Below are 15,492 nucleotides of genomic sequence, written 5' to 3'. Positions count from 1 at the left end.
GGTAGCATATTACCCCTGCCCTAGAGATCTGTGGAACTTTGAACCTGAGAGAGATGATTTAGTGTATCTGGTGGAAGAAATTTCTAAGTGGCAAAGCGTTCAAGAGGAAGCAGAGCATAAAAGTTTGGAAACTTTGTAACCTGACAACACAATAGAAAAGAAAAATCCATTTTCTGGGGAGAAATTCAAGCCAGCTTTAGAAATTTGTATAAGCAATAAGGAACCGAATGCTAATCAGCAAGACAATGGGGAAAATGTCTCCAGGGCATGTTAGAGACCTTCATGGAAGCCTCTCCCATCACAGGCCCATCACAGGCCCAGAGGCCTAGGAGGGAGAAATGGTTTCATGGGCTAGGCCCAGGGCACCCCCTGCTCTATACAGCCTCAGGATGTGATGCCCTGAGTTTCAGCTGCTTCAGCTCCAGCTGTGGCTAAAGGATGCCAAGGTACAGCTCAGGGTGTTGCTTCAGAGGGTGCAAGCCCCAACCCTTGGTGGCTTACATGTGGTATTGGGCCTGGGGTGCACAGAAGTCAAGAGTTGAGGTTTGGGAACCTCCACCTAGATTTCAGAGGATGTATGGAAACCCCTGGCTGTCCAGGCAGAAGTATGCTGCAGGGATGGGGCTCTCATGGGGAACTTCTGCTAGGGCAGGGCAGAAGGGAAATGTGGAATTGGAGCCCCCACACAGAGTCCCCACTGAGGCAGTGGGAGCTCCTAGTGGAGCTATGAGAAGAGGACCACCATTCTCCAGACTCCAGAACCCACTGACAGCTTGCACCATGTACCGGGAAAAGCTGCAGACACTCAACACCAGCTGTGAAAGTAACCAGGAGGGTGCTATACCCTGAAAAGCCACAGGGATGGAGCTGCCCAAGGCTGTGGGAGCCCACCTCTTGCATCGGTGTGATTTGGATGTGAGACATGGAATCAAATGAGATCATTTTGGAACTTTCAGGTTTAATGACTGCTCTGTTGGATTTTGGACTTGCATGGGTCCTGTAGTCCCTTTGTTTTGGCCTACTTATCCCCTTTGGAACAGGTGTATTTACCCAATGCCTATACCCATTAGTTACTAGGAAGTAACTAACTTGTTTTTTATTTTACAGGATCATCGGTGAAAGGGACTTGCCTTGTCTCAGATGTGACTTTGGATTTGAACTTTTGAGTTAATGCTGGAATGCCTTAAGACTTTGGAGGACTGTTGGAAGGGCATGATTGTTTTTGAGCTGTGAAGACTTGAGATTTGGGAGGGGCTGGGGCAGAATGGTATGGTTTGGCTGTGTCCCCACCCAAATCTCATCTTGAATTGTAGTTCCCATACTGCCCACGTGTCTTGGGAGGGACCGGGTGGGAGGTAATTGAATTATGGAGGCAGTTACCCTCATGCTGTTCTCATGATAGTGAGTGAGTTCTCACAGGATCTGATGGTTTTAGAAGGGGATTTCCCCCCACTTTGCTCATACTTCTTCCTACACCCATGTGAAGAAGGACATGTTTGCTTCCCCTTCTGCCATGCATGTAAGTTTCCTGAGGCCTCCCCAGCCCTCAGGAACTGTGAATCAATTAAACCTGTTTCCTTTATAAATTACCCAGTCTTGGGCAGTTCTTTACAGCAGCATGAGAACAGACTAATACAGTCACAGATATATATTATGAATGTTTTTTCCAGTCTGTTTATCTTTTTATTTTTCTAAAGTATCTTTCTTTAGAGGAGCAGAAATGTTTAATTTTAATTAAGTCCAATTTTATCTTTTGGGGTTAGTGCTTTTTATGGCCTAAGAAATTATGAAGATATTTTCCTATTGTGTTAGTCCATTCTCACACTGCTAATAAAGACATACGTGAGACTGGGTAATTTATAAAGGAAAGAGGTTTAATTGACTCTCAGTTCTACATGGCTGGGGAGGCCTCATAGTCATAGCGGAATGCAAATCAGGAGCAAAGTCATGTCTTACATGGTGGCAGGCCAGAGCGCATGTGCAGAGGAACTTCTTTTTATAAAACCATCAGATCTTGTGAGAGTTACTTACTTTCAAGAGAAGAGCATGGGAAAAACCCACCCCCATGATTCAATTACCTCCCACTGGGTCCCTCCCATGACATGTGGAAATTATGGGAGCTACAATTTAACATGAGATTTGGCTGTGGACACAGCCAAACCATTTCACCTATATTTTCTTCCAAAAGCTTTAAGGTTTTAGCCTGTATGTCTAGGTCTATGATACTTTATTTTTCTTTTCTTTTTTTTTTTTTTTGAGATGGAGTCTCGCTCTGTTGCCCAGGCTGGAGTGCATTGGTCGATCTCAGCTCACTGCAAGCTCCACCTCCCGGGTTTATGCCATTCTCCTGCCTCAGCCTCCCAAGTAGCTGGGACTACAGGCGCCTGCCACCACGCCCGGCTAGTTTTTTGGGTTTTTTTTTTTTTGTATTTTTTAGTAGAGACGGGGTTTCACCATGTTAGCCAGGAGGGTCTCGATCTCCCGACCTCATGTGATCCACTTGTCTCGGCCTCCCAAAGTGCTGGGATTATAGGCTTGAGCCACCGTGCCCAGCTGATACTTTCTTTATTTTTTTGAGATAGAGTCTTGCTCTGGCATCCAGGCTGGAGTGTAGGGTTGTGATTATAGCTCTCTGCAGTCTCAAACTTTTGGGCTCAAGTGATCCTCCCACCTAAGCCTTTTAAGAAGCTAGTACTACAGGTGCATGACACCACACCTGGGTAATTTTTAACTTTTTTGTAGGGATGGGATCTCACTGTATTGGCCAGCCTGGTCTTGAACTCCTGGCCTGAAGTGATCCTCCTGCCTTGGACTATCAAAGTTTTGGGTTTACAGGCGTTAGCCATGGCACCCAGGCTATGATACATTTTGAATTAATTTTTATGTATGGTGTGAAGTAAAGGTCAAGGTTTATTTTTACTTTGCAGAAAACAACGTTTATTTCCCCACTGAATTACCTCAGTACCTTTGTTGGAAATAAATTGACCATGCTTTTACATGTAAGTCTATTTCTAGACTCTTTGGTTCCACTGAACTATGTAACATAATGCTAATTCCACACTGATTTGATAACTGTGTTTTACACATTAGACAGTATAAGTTGTCTCACTTTGTTCTTCTCTTTGTTTTGGCTATTCTAGGACTTTTGCATTTCTGTATAATTTTAGAATAAGCTGGTCAATTTTGAGAAAAAACCATGTTGAGATTTTTATTTGAATTACATTGAATGTATATATCAATTTAGGAAGAATGGATAGTATAACAATATTGAGTATATCTCCATTTATTTAGGTCTTTATTTTTTACATGCAATGTTTTCTAGTTTTCAGTATAAAAGTCTTGCATATCTTTTGTTGAAATACTTTATAAGTATTTTGTACTTTCTGAAGTCATTGTAAATGGCACTGCTTTTTATAGTTTTAATATTAAATGCTATGTTTAATAATTGTTCCTGGTACATAGAAACATAATTGATTTTTGTATATTGACTTTCTATCCCATGACCTTAGTAAATTTGCTTATAAGTTCCATTAGTTTTTTGGTTTTTTTTTTTTTTTACAGGTTCTTGGGATTTTCTACATATTCTCTCTCTTGTTTTCTGCACATAAACACAGTTTTATTTCTTGCTTTTTTTTTTTTTTTTCGAGACTGAGTCTTACTCTGTCAACCAGGATAGAGGACAGTGAATGGCGCGATCTTGGCTTACTGTAATATCCACCTCCTGGGTTCAAGCAATTCTTCTGCCTCAGCCTCCTAAGTAGCTGAGATTACAGGCACCTGCCACCACACATAGCTAATTTTTGTATTTTTAGTAGAAATAGGGTTTCACCGTGTTGACCAGGCTGGTCTCGGACTTCTGACCTCATGTGATCCACCTACCTTGGCCTCCCAAAGTGCTGGGATTACAGGCGTGAGCCACCACACTCAACCTATTTCTTGCTTTACAATCATTACTCCATGGATTGCTTTTTCTTGCTTTATCCCACTGATGTAAACTTAAAAAGCAGAAAAGCAGTTGTAAAGAATATGTCTTATATGTATATATATATTCCTATATATATAGTCCTATATATATATAGTCCTATATATATTCCTATATATATTTTCCTATATATATATTCCTATATATGTATTCCTTTTTTCCATATACATATATTCCTTTTTTCATATATATATATATATATTCCTTTTTCCCTGTCATATAGGTGTATTTTGGCCTCTGAAAACTTGAGTCTTCTCTGAAGTATTATATGTTCCTCATCTTCATTCTCCAGAATTAGAGACATACCTCTTTCCCATTCTTCTAGTTTCTATAAGGAGGGTTTTTCTCTTAACATTTCTAGCTAGTTGGATAGGTGGGTGGAATTACTTGACTTGTGAGTTGGCTTAGAAACTGGGCATGTGTATCATAGCCCCTTCCCCCACTTAGAAGCAGGGCAGCCTGCAGAAAATGTGTGTGTGAGTGCCCTGAGCCCCGTGGTAAGTTCAGTGTTACAGGCTCTGTCCCTGTAGGAAGAGGCTGTGGTAGTTCAGTTCTTTTTGGAATAGGTAGGTATATCTGATTACTTTGGGGTTCATTTAGTAGAGTCTATAGGCTGTCATCCTAAGTAGCATACTGTAACTTAACATTTTACAGCTCAGATCATATACTGACTGGCATTTGTTCTAATCCTTGTTTTATGCCTCAGTTTGTTTAGAACTCAGATGAAAAAGAGGGGTGGCTTTATTGGAACAAGACTCTCAAAGTCAGTACTTCCCTATTGTATTGCCCAGTATTGCCTAAGGCACCATCCTCTGTTTATCTAAAGACTTTTTCTCAATCATGGATGTACCTTAGGATAATTTGAGGGGCTTTAAAACATACCAAGGCCCAAGGCCCTAGCCTCTCCCCAGTAAATTAAATCAAAATGTAGGGGTTAGGACCAGACATACTATTAAAAAAAAAGTTGTCTAGATTCTAATGAACAGGAAGATCTGAGAACCACTCATCTAAACCATTTAAACTCTTCTACAAGGCCTCTATCTCTACTTTAGATCCTTGTATAGTTTTTGGGTCACCCTAATTTCCAACAGTAGGACATATGAAATACTGCCTTTTTATAGTTAAGTAGAACATCCTTTTCTTTTTATCTGATAATAAAGTCCACCACATTTCTATAGGTAAAGCTATAATCTACATCTTCAGGACTGATAAGTATAATTTAGCATCTGGGAGAATTAAAGTCACAGAGGGAATGTTAATACAGAAAGGTCATGATATTTCTGGATCAACCTGTCTTAGACCTGAATGAAAATCAGTGTTTATCATCCAGAAGAGAAAAATACCCTAATTGTTGATGGGCCTAACTGACAAAACACAATAGAGGGAGTAAAAACTGCTCAACTTGTATCACGTTTGACAGCTGAACACAGAAGCTATTCCAAAGTGGGCCTTAATGGAAATTACAGAAAGCTGTCAAGGACAAAGAGACAAATGCCACATGCTAATGTCCAAAGACACATGCCCAAGTCCCACTGTGAGGCTCTACCAAGTGCTACTCTAATCCCTGAATTCCCTCCTACTTCGTTCTCAAAGTTCCTGCACAAACATGCCAGTTGTTAGCATTTAACAAGGCCCCAAATTAAGAATCAACTGAGAAGTAAGACAAAAGATAAGAAATCTGGAAACCAAAATATCATCTCATTCCTGGAGAAGCCAATAATGGAAAATGTGACTCAGATCTCTTGGCAAAGGGGCTTCCATATTCTGAACCTCAGAAACAGGCAGACTTACCCACCCAGTCATCAAAGGCTTCAGACCACCCCGGCTTCACCCACAGAGCAGAATCTTTATCACTAAAGTCATGACGTGGTCAGGAGTGATTCAGAACATGAGCTCTGCAAGTTAGAGAAGAAGAGGAGAGGAAGTGACTGGTTGGCACATGATGCTCTCTCTAAACCAATGAATCAGATTGTTACTTCTTCTGCTCCGGGATAGAGTTAGTGGGAGATGGGGAGAAGCAGGAGTCTTGCGGTAATGGAGCTCTTTAGGAGAAAAATCTGGAACCTCTTAATGGTAAGAAAAAAAGTGAAAGTCACACAGTGTTTAAAAAACAAAATATTGGTTGGGTGCGGTGGCTCATGCCTGTAATCCCAGCGCTTGGGGAGGCCGACGTGGGCAGATCACCTGAGGTCAGGAGTTCAAGACCAGCCTGGCCAACATGGCGAAACTCCATCTCTACTAAAAATATAAAAATTAGCCGGGCGTGGTGGTGGGCACCTGTAATCCCAGCTACTCGGGAGGCTGAGATAGGAGAATTGTTTGAATCCAGGAGGCAGAGGTTGCAGTGAGCCAAGATCGTGCCACTGCACTCCAGGCTGGGTGACAGAGTGAGACTCTATCTCAAAACAACAACAACAGCAACAACAAAAACCCAGAAAAACAAAACAAAACAAAAAATTAATTCCAACAGAAATAATTTTAAAATTTAAGAAAAATAAAATTTAAGTGATGGAAATAAAGGCTAAAATTAGTCATTATATATACCTAAAGAGGGGAAAAAATGGATAAAATTCCAATAAAATGACTTAAAATAAAAGATAACAGTAGATAAGCTATAAAAATAAAATATAAAATTGAAATTTAGGTAGTTAGGTAAAAGAGAACAGAGGGAAAAATGCTGGAATCAAACTTGGAATGATTATATAATCACAACAGCAAATGGAAAATTCTAAATTCCCAGGAAGAATTTGATTGGCCTTCTCTGGTTTGGCTGCATGTCCTTGGTCCAATTAGCTGTGGCCAGTGGGGTAGGGCCACAATGTACAATGTGACTGATAGGTTCCATCTACAGTGGGTAAAGTAGAAATTACATGCAGAGCAGACACTACAAAAAGGTAAATATGACAGAACGATAAAGTGGTACAGAAATAGCATGGCCTTTAGAGCACAGTTCTGATATTCGTCAAGTTGCTTAACATCGCTAAGCCTCAATTTCTTCACCTGCAAATAGAAACATTATAACCTGACTTACAGTGTTAGTAGGTATATTAAACAAGAAAATATGTATAAAGTAAATAACACAGCTGCTCTAGGAATGTGCTGTCTTCTTCTTATTTTTTTCTTTTTAGACAGAGTCTCGCTCTGTTGCTCAGGCTGGAGTGCAGTAGCATGATCTCAGCTCACTGCAACCTCCACCTCCCGGGTTCAAGCAATTCTCTGCCTCAGCTTCCCAAGTAGCTGGGATTACAGGCGTGTGCCACCATGCCCAGCTAATTTTTGTATTTTTAGTAGGGACAGGGTTTCACCATCTTGAACTCCTGACCTCGTGATCCACCCGCCTTGGCCTCCCAAAGTGCTGGGATTACAGGCATAAGCCACCGCACCCGGCCTGGTGCTCTCTTCTTATGGAAGCGAACATAACAAATACTTCCTTCAGGTGGAGTGGGAGATGAAAAGCAGCTCCTAAAAGGAGCACTTCAGGCCTGAATCACTCCAAGTCCAAAGGTTCCCAGGGTTCCTTGGTCCCACAGCAATCCCAGAAGTTGGAACAACTGTTGCTTGCACACCACCATGCCTGGCTAATTTTTAACTTTTTTGTAGGGATGGGATCTCACGATATTGCCCAGCCTGGTTTCAAAGTCCTGGCCTCCCAAGGAGCCTTAACATCCCGGATATTTTATTCCTAGACCCCTGCCCTTGGCTTACCTCTGAAGCAGAGAGGAATCTTTAGGTCAAAGGCCCAGTAATTCAGCATCTTAAAACACTAGTGCTTCTTTCTACTAGACCCACTTCACCGTACTTGTCCTCAATCAGTCCCCTGCCTCTATGCTCTGACATCTCTTTAATGGTCCTGCTTCTGCTCTCTGCAACTCACCTTGATTTAATATTTGTCCCCGTTAGCTCATCTCTTGTTGTTTCTCATATAAATAGGTTTTTATCCTTGCTTCCTGCTCTTCGTGCTTTCACCTTCGTCAAGTAGGATCACACTCTCCCTATCAGCCCCTTGAGCCGAACCCTGGTGTTGCTCATCCGTCAGATCTGTAGCTAGCCCTGCTCAGTGCCGTAGGGGGAGATTTGAACAAAATCCAGTTATAAACTGGGGCCAGGCATGGTCTCATAAAGACAGACACTGCATGACTCTACTGGGACCCAATCTATTTGTCTCTATAGTAAAACGAGAAAGGAGAATTGGAGAAGGGGGTGCGAAGGTGAGGGATTGCATACCAATTTGAAGCTAAGCAGTGCCCATACTGACAGTCAAACACATCTGGCAACATATGTAGAGCTGGAAAATGTGCCCGTCAAGAGCCTATTTGGCCTGTAATCCCAGCACTTTGGGAAGCCAAGGCGGGCGGATCACTTGAGGTCAGGAGACCAGCCTGGCCAACATGGTGAAACTCCATCTCCACTAAAAATACAAAAAATTAGCCAGGTGTGGTGGTGGGCACCTGTAATCCCAGTTACTTGGGAGGCTGAGGCAGAAGAATCGTTTGAACCCAGGAGGCGGAGGTTGCAGTGAACCAAGACTGTGCCACTGCACTCCAGCCTGGGTGACAAGATTGAAACTCCATCTCAAAAAAAAAAAAAAAAAAGCCTATTTGTTTGAGGGACAGGAACCTCAGAAGAGAATATATCCTCAAGGAAGGGGAAGCCAGACAGACAAGCTTTATGGGAGAATAGCTAATGGCTATTCATATTAGAACTGCGATACATTCATGTCCCTACTTCTTTACCCTTTACCATGCAATGCTGAAAAACCCTCCCACTCCGATGCTGGGCCCAGCCTGTGAGATGGTAGCAGGCTGGATGTAAACAGGGACTTGAGTAAACTTTTTGACCTTTCCACCTGTGCTTTTGTTAGCTCTGCCTTCGCCTTGAGACCATGCCCAGGCTAGCCTGCTGGAGGGAGAATGTGGAGCAGAACTGATTCACCCCAGCCAACTCCAGACCTGTGCAGCTCCAACCAACAGCCAGCTATCCCCCAGTCCTGTGAATGAGACCTGAAGAGCTACCCAGACTACATCACCAACTGCAGACTTGTGAGCTCAGTAAATATGTATTATGTTAAGTCACTGATTTGGGGGTGGCTTTTTACACAGCATTATGTGCCAATACATAATTGAAACAGTAGCACGATCTTATGAGAGAAACAGTAGCACAATCTTATTAAGGTATAGTGATATCTACCAACCGTATTCATTTTCTGGTCTAGCTTCTACCTGGACTCATACTTGAAACCTATATTGAGGATGTTTTTAAGGCAGAACCAACAGAATTATTGGTTATTAGTCTAGGGGAAATAGCAGAGGATAAGCAAACTTGCTCTGGGATCCCATCTCCAGGAAGCAGTGCAGGCAGCAGGAGGGGCGTTCTGCACTTTCCAACAGAATATGGTGTTGCTTTGGTGTGTCAAAGCCTCCATTGCCTCAGGTGCAATGCCTGTGGGCACCAGTCCATGCCCAACAGAAGGGAGAGGAGGCCAGTAGGAGAGGCAATGCCAGAAGAAGTGATGTGCAAGGGTATAATGGAATTAGGAGTAGTAGAGCCGGGTGAAGGGAAGACAGTGGCTACTGCCATGTTGCAACTGGCCCAATTTTTCCCTGAGCATGTGTGAGACACTATCTGGGTGCAGACTCTGTAGAGACAACATCCTGCCCTATAGCTGAGGCCAGAAGCCAGGGAAGAAGCACTGTACATACAAACACTTTCATTTACAGTTACTGCCAGGTCATGATCCTTGTATCTCCTCCTTGGCAGGTATCTGTCAACAGACACAAGTCTCATTTCAATTCCATGTCAGTAATCCGATGTAAATTGCTGAACCTTTTTGTTGTTGTTATCATTAATCTATAGCTCCCAATAAACTTCACTTACTATTTATTAACCAAACAAGACAGCTCAGCATATCATGGGCATTGAGAATAGTCCTGCATTTCTCATGCCCCTTGGTAAATTTCTAATGTGACATCTAGAGAATGAATGCTGATGGAGGATGGAAAAAGGCTGCTTTGTGAATATACATGAACACACACACAGTGGGATGTAGTATAGCAGAAAGGCAAAGACCATGGGCATGAGAGGGAGACTGGGTTAGAATCCTAGCTCTGCCACTTGATTAACTGTATGACTGTGGACAAGTTACTCAGTGTTATGGCATTGCCTTTCCCTTATCTGAAAAACGGGCATAAGATCTGCCTCAGAGGATTGTTAATGAGAATTAAATGGGTTTATTCAGGCAAAATGTTTGGAAGAGCACCTAGCACATAATAAGCCTACAAGAGTTAGGTATTATTATTATCATCATTATTTGGTTACAGACACTGAATGTACAACTGTTCTGGAGAAGTGGGGTGTGTGTGTGTGTGTGTGTGTGTGTGTATAGCTGGCTGGAGGGGAAGTATATTGTCGTGAATTTACTGATGTACCATGGAATCAGAAGACGGAGAAACCTGGCTTAAGTCACCTGATTTAGGTGATCAGTCTGGCTTCTGGGCATTTGTTACAAAGTCAATGAACAGCAGTGCATTTCCAAGTGACTTGGGTGAACACTTAAGTGTGCAGTGAGGTACAGCAGACAATCTGATCTCAAACTCTGCCTCTGCCACAACAGGGATGCCTCTTTTCATAGCACTTCACAGATACTGTGATTTTTTAGAAAGGTTTGTAAAATCTTTGAAGGTTTGTGGTAACCCTATCTTTATCTGTGTTATTTTTCCAACAGCATGTGCTTTCTGTCTCTGTCACACTTTGGTAATTCTTACAATGTATTAAACTTTTTCATTACCATATCGGTTATGGTAATCTGTGATCAGTGATCTTTGATGTTACTATTCTGTTTTGGGGCGCCACTAACCATGCTTATATAAGATGGTGAACTTGATTGATAAATGTTGTGTGTGTTTTGACTGCTCCACTGCCTGGCCATCCCCCCCCTCAGGCTTCCCCATTTCCTGAGATACAACAATATTGAAATTAGGCCAATTAGTAACCCTACAATGGCCTCTAAATGTTCAAGTGAAAGAAGAGTCACAGGTCTCTCACTTTAAATCAGAAGCTAGAAATGATGAAGCTTAGTGAGGAAGGCTTTTTGAAAGCCAGGGTCGGTTGAAAACCCTCTTGCATCAGTTAGCTAAGTCGTGAATGCAAAGGAAAAGTCCTTGAAGGAAATTAAAAGTGCTGCTCCAGTGAATACACGAATGATAGAAAGTGAAGCAGATTTCTTGCTGATATGAAGAAAGTTTGAGTGGTCTGATGAACAAACAGCTGCATTACCTGAAGCCAAAGCCTAACCCAGAGTTGAGAGCGGTGAGAAAGCTGCGTAAGAAAAGTCTGAGGCTAGCAGGGGTGGATTCATGAGGTTTAAGAAGCCACTCCCATAACATAAACGTGCAAGGTGAAGAAGCAGCAGGTGCTGATGGAGAAGTAAGTTACCTAGAAGATCTAGCTAAGATTATTGATGAAGTTGGATACAATAAACAACAGATTTTCAATGTAGGCTACAGCCTTACACTGGAAGATGTCATCTGGGACTTTCCTAGTAGGAGAAGTCAATCTCTGGCTTCAAAGCTTCTAAGGATGGATTAACTCACCTGTTAGGCGTTAATACAGCTTAAGTTGAAGCCAATGCACACTGACCATTCCAAAAATTTTAGGGTCCTTAAGAATGATGCTAAATCTGCTCTGCTTGTGCTCTATAAATGGAACAAAGCCTGGATGACAGTATATCTGTGTATAGCATGGCTTTCTAAATATTTTAAGCCTACTGTTGAGATCTCCTGTTCAGAGAAAAAGATTCCTTTCACAATATTTCTGCTAACAATGCACCTCGTCATCCAGGAGCTCTGATAGAGATATGCAAGGAGATGAATGTTGTTTTCACACCTACTAAAATAACATCCATTCTTCAGCCCACGGATTAAGAAGTAATTTCTATTTTCAAGTCTATTACTCAAGAAATACATCTTGTAAGGCTACAGCTACCGTAGATAGTGATTCTGTTGATGGATCTGGGCAAAGTAAAGTGAAAATCTTCTGGAAAGGACTCAGTATTCTAGATACCTTTAAGAACATTTGTGATTCATGGGACGAAGTCAAAATAACAACATTAACAGGAGTTTAGAAGAAGTGGATTTCAACCCTCTTGGATGACTTTGAAGGGTTTAAGACTTCGGTGGAGAAAGTAATTGCAGATGTGGTGGAAATAACAGGAGAACTAGAAGTGGAGACTGAAGATGTGACTGAATTCCTGCAACCTCATAAAAAAGCTTGAACAGATGAGGAATTGCTTCTTACAGATGAACAAAGAAAGTGATTTCTTGAGCTAGAATCAACTCTTGGTGAAGATGCTGTGAACATTATTGTCATGGCAACAAAGGATTTAGAATATTATGTACACTTAATCGATAAAGCAGTGGTAGGATGAGAGGACTGACTCCAATTTTGAAGGAAGTTGTATGTAAAATGCTATCAACATTGCATGTGACAGAGAAATCCTTTGTGAAAGGAAGAGTCAACCCATACAGCAAACTTCAGTGTTGTCTTATTTTAAGAAATTGCCAGACACCCCAACCTTCAGCAACCCCACCCTGATCAGTCAGTGGCCATCAATATCAAGACCTTCCAGCAGCACAAATATTACCACTTGCTGAGGGGTCAGATAATCATTAGCATTTTTTAGTAGTAAAGTATTTTTAAATTAAGGTGTGTATTTTGTTTTTTTAAGACATGCTTCTACACATTTAATAGACTACAGCATAGTGTGAACACAACTCTTCTTCTTTTTAAGTTCCAGGGTACATGTGCAGGATGTGCAAGTTTGTTACATAGGTAATGTGTGCCACTATGATTTGCTGCACCTATCAACCCATCACCTAGGTATTAAGCACGACACACATTAGCTATTTTTCCTGATGCTCTCCCTCCTCCCCTCCCCCAGCAACAGGCCCCAGTATGTGTTGTTCGCCTCCTTGTGTCTATGTGTAAACACAACTTTTCTATACACTGGGAAACCCCCAAAATTTGTGTGACTTGTTTTACTGCAATATTTGCTTTATTGCAGTAAGTAGCCTGGAACAGAACCTGCAATATCTCTGAGGTGTGCCTGTGTGTGGTCGTTTGATCCTAGGTAAGTCAGTCAATGAGCCTCCTTCTTTTCAAATGGGAAAGAATACCTGCCCCTTCCCATAATAGGATTGTAGACTCCAGTGGGCCAAAGCATGTGACAAGTGGGTACTGTAGGCAAGGCCAGGCGCTGGTTCACTGAGCCTAAGAGGATGTTATTGGGGACTCAATCAACTCTTGACCATACTACTTCTTGAGCATCCATAACACCACTTGCTCAAAAAACCTATCCAAAATGTGGCAGCAGCAGAAGCTTGATTTGGGGTCTTCCATAAATAAACTTGAAGGTAGGCAGAAGGGCTTTCCATCCCCCAACTGGAAGGAGGATGAGTGTCATGTTTGAATCAGGTGGAAAGTGAAGGCTCCCATCAGGAGGCATCATCTAAGCATCCACGCTGTGACACTTTGGTTGGCCATGGGGTGTCAGTTTGCAGCTGGAAGACTTAAAAATCAACAATTCAACTTAAAAATAACCAAGGCCTTTTGCCAACACAGTGTGTCATGTTTATTGGGCTATTCACAGGTAAGCTTAAAATACAATGAAGAAAAAAGACCAGATGTCATCAGGAATGTCGAGAAACAAAATATTTAGCATTTCTTAGTTTCAAATGTTACCATTTCATTGCAGCTGAGGAATACAGGCCATTCATTGACATAACTGCAATGGGTGAGACTTATTTTTAGTAACAGGAAGCAAATACGTTTAACCAATGACTTTTAGGACAAGAAGCAAAAAAGAAAACAATATTTTCATGTAGCAAAGACAACAAAATCATTTATACAAACTAAAGTGATACAAAATACATTATAAAGAGAACACACATACAAAAGTCATTAAGTTGGTCAAATAGCAAAGGATGTCACAGAACACCACACTGAGAGCACATTGGTGTGAATTCATTTCAGTTATGAAAGTATGTCCAGAGTGTGTTACACATTTACTGAGGTAAAGGCACGATCACTTCAACATAATTAATGGGGAAGAATCCGGATTCCCCGTGTATCATTCCTTCATACCAGTTTTCATCTATTTGATTGGTTAGTGTAATGATGTCCCCTTCTTTAAATCCTAATTCTCCTTGGTTTTCTGGCTCAAAGTCATAGAGACCACGACAGCAGGGCTGGTCCATGGGAATGTTAGAACCTGTCCGCATGATATGGAGACAAAAAGTACAAGTTAACATGATAGATTATCCATGGGAAATTGGAAATGTGGAAAAACTTAGACAGACCCTTAACAGCAGGCCCTGCTTCCTTCCCACAACAAGGCCAGCTCCACCCAGCTCACGGGTGCTGTTTGTGGTCTCTGGCTGCCTCAGCTCTCCCAGTTGCCTGCGCTGACCCCATAAGCCCAGTGTCTGTCTTTTCAATACTCCCAGGCAGAGAAGTCATGCCCAGCCCATCTCCCAAAAGCAGTCACTCAGCTCCAACTGGAGTCCTAAGGGAGGGACAGAGGAATCACAAGGCCCACCTCCTTCTCTCTGGGAGCTTACAGTTTCTTTGTGGGGATTGGAAAATACACGAGAAACTTTTATTATTTATCTATCTGTTTTTGAGACAGAGTGTTGCTCTGTCGCCCAGGCTGGAGTGCAATGGTGTGATCCTGGCTTACTGGAACCTCTGGCTCCCAGGTTCAAGCAATTCTTGTGCCTTAGCCTCCCAAGCAGCTGGGACTACAGGTGTGCTCCACCACGCCTGGCTAATTTTTATATTTTTAGTACAGGTGGGGTTTCACCATATTGGACAGGATGGTCTCGAACTCCTGGCCTTAAGTGATCTGCTCACCTTGACCTCCCAAAGTATTGGGATTACAGGTGTGATCCACTGTGCATGGCCAAAGTACTTTTAGAGAACAAATATGAAGTGTGTATCACTCATGGTTCAGGAGCTCTGGGGAGAGGGTAGCAGGGAAGACCTTGGTGGTCAGCAAGATCTTCCTAGTGCATGGGCAGGATGAGGGCTGGGAGGAGAGAAACCAGGACAAGAAAGGCAAGAATATTTACAGACCAGAATTTACAGACAAGAATATTTACTGACGTCTATTCCCAGAATAACATCAAAAACAATTTTTTTCAAAACAAAAGCATGCTAATTGTAAAGAAAAAATACATGTATGCAAAATGGAGAAAGAAAAATCAGAGCTGTAACCCATTACCCCAGAGATAACTGGGCTAGCTTTCAGATTCCAGATGTCTTCATGATTACATTTGTGCATATATTTACATATAGTTGTTTTCATAAAAGATTCTTCTTGTACACACTAGGGTGAATATATTCCAATTTTACTTTTAGTTACTGACTAGCTGTCAACTCTAACAGTGTAACATTTCTTCAACTAGTCTCCTGTTGTTGGACATTTATGGTTCTTCCTTCTTTTCCTTCCTCCTCTT

At 41.9% G+C, this 15,492-nt stretch overlaps 1 protein-coding gene across 3 annotated transcripts in view; it reads right to left on the bottom strand.

Moving 5' to 3' along the window:
* Positions 1-13,583: 13,583 nt before the first annotated feature.
* Positions 13,584-15,492, bottom strand: part of SH3GL3 (SH3 domain containing GRB2 like 3, endophilin A3) — a 168,095-nt gene continuing 166,186 nt past the window's right edge. For all 3 annotated transcript variants that reach the window (XR_005236873.2, XM_007990210.3, XM_037987804.2), the window contains one exon: positions 13,584-14,246. Coding sequence is in view for 2 of the 3 variants with exons in the window: in XM_007990210.3 (XP_007988401.1) it covers positions 14,041-14,246 (206 nt within the window). In the remaining variant the exon portion in view is untranslated. The remainder of the gene's footprint in view (positions 14,247-15,492) is intronic.

Source organism: Chlorocebus sabaeus, chromosome 29, assembly GCF_047675955.1.
Source record: "Chlorocebus sabaeus isolate Y175 chromosome 29, mChlSab1.0.hap1, whole genome shotgun sequence".
NCBI classification, from domain to species: domain Eukaryota; kingdom Metazoa; phylum Chordata; class Mammalia; order Primates; family Cercopithecidae; genus Chlorocebus; species Chlorocebus sabaeus.
This window is presented reverse-complemented; position numbering and strand designations above follow the sequence as displayed.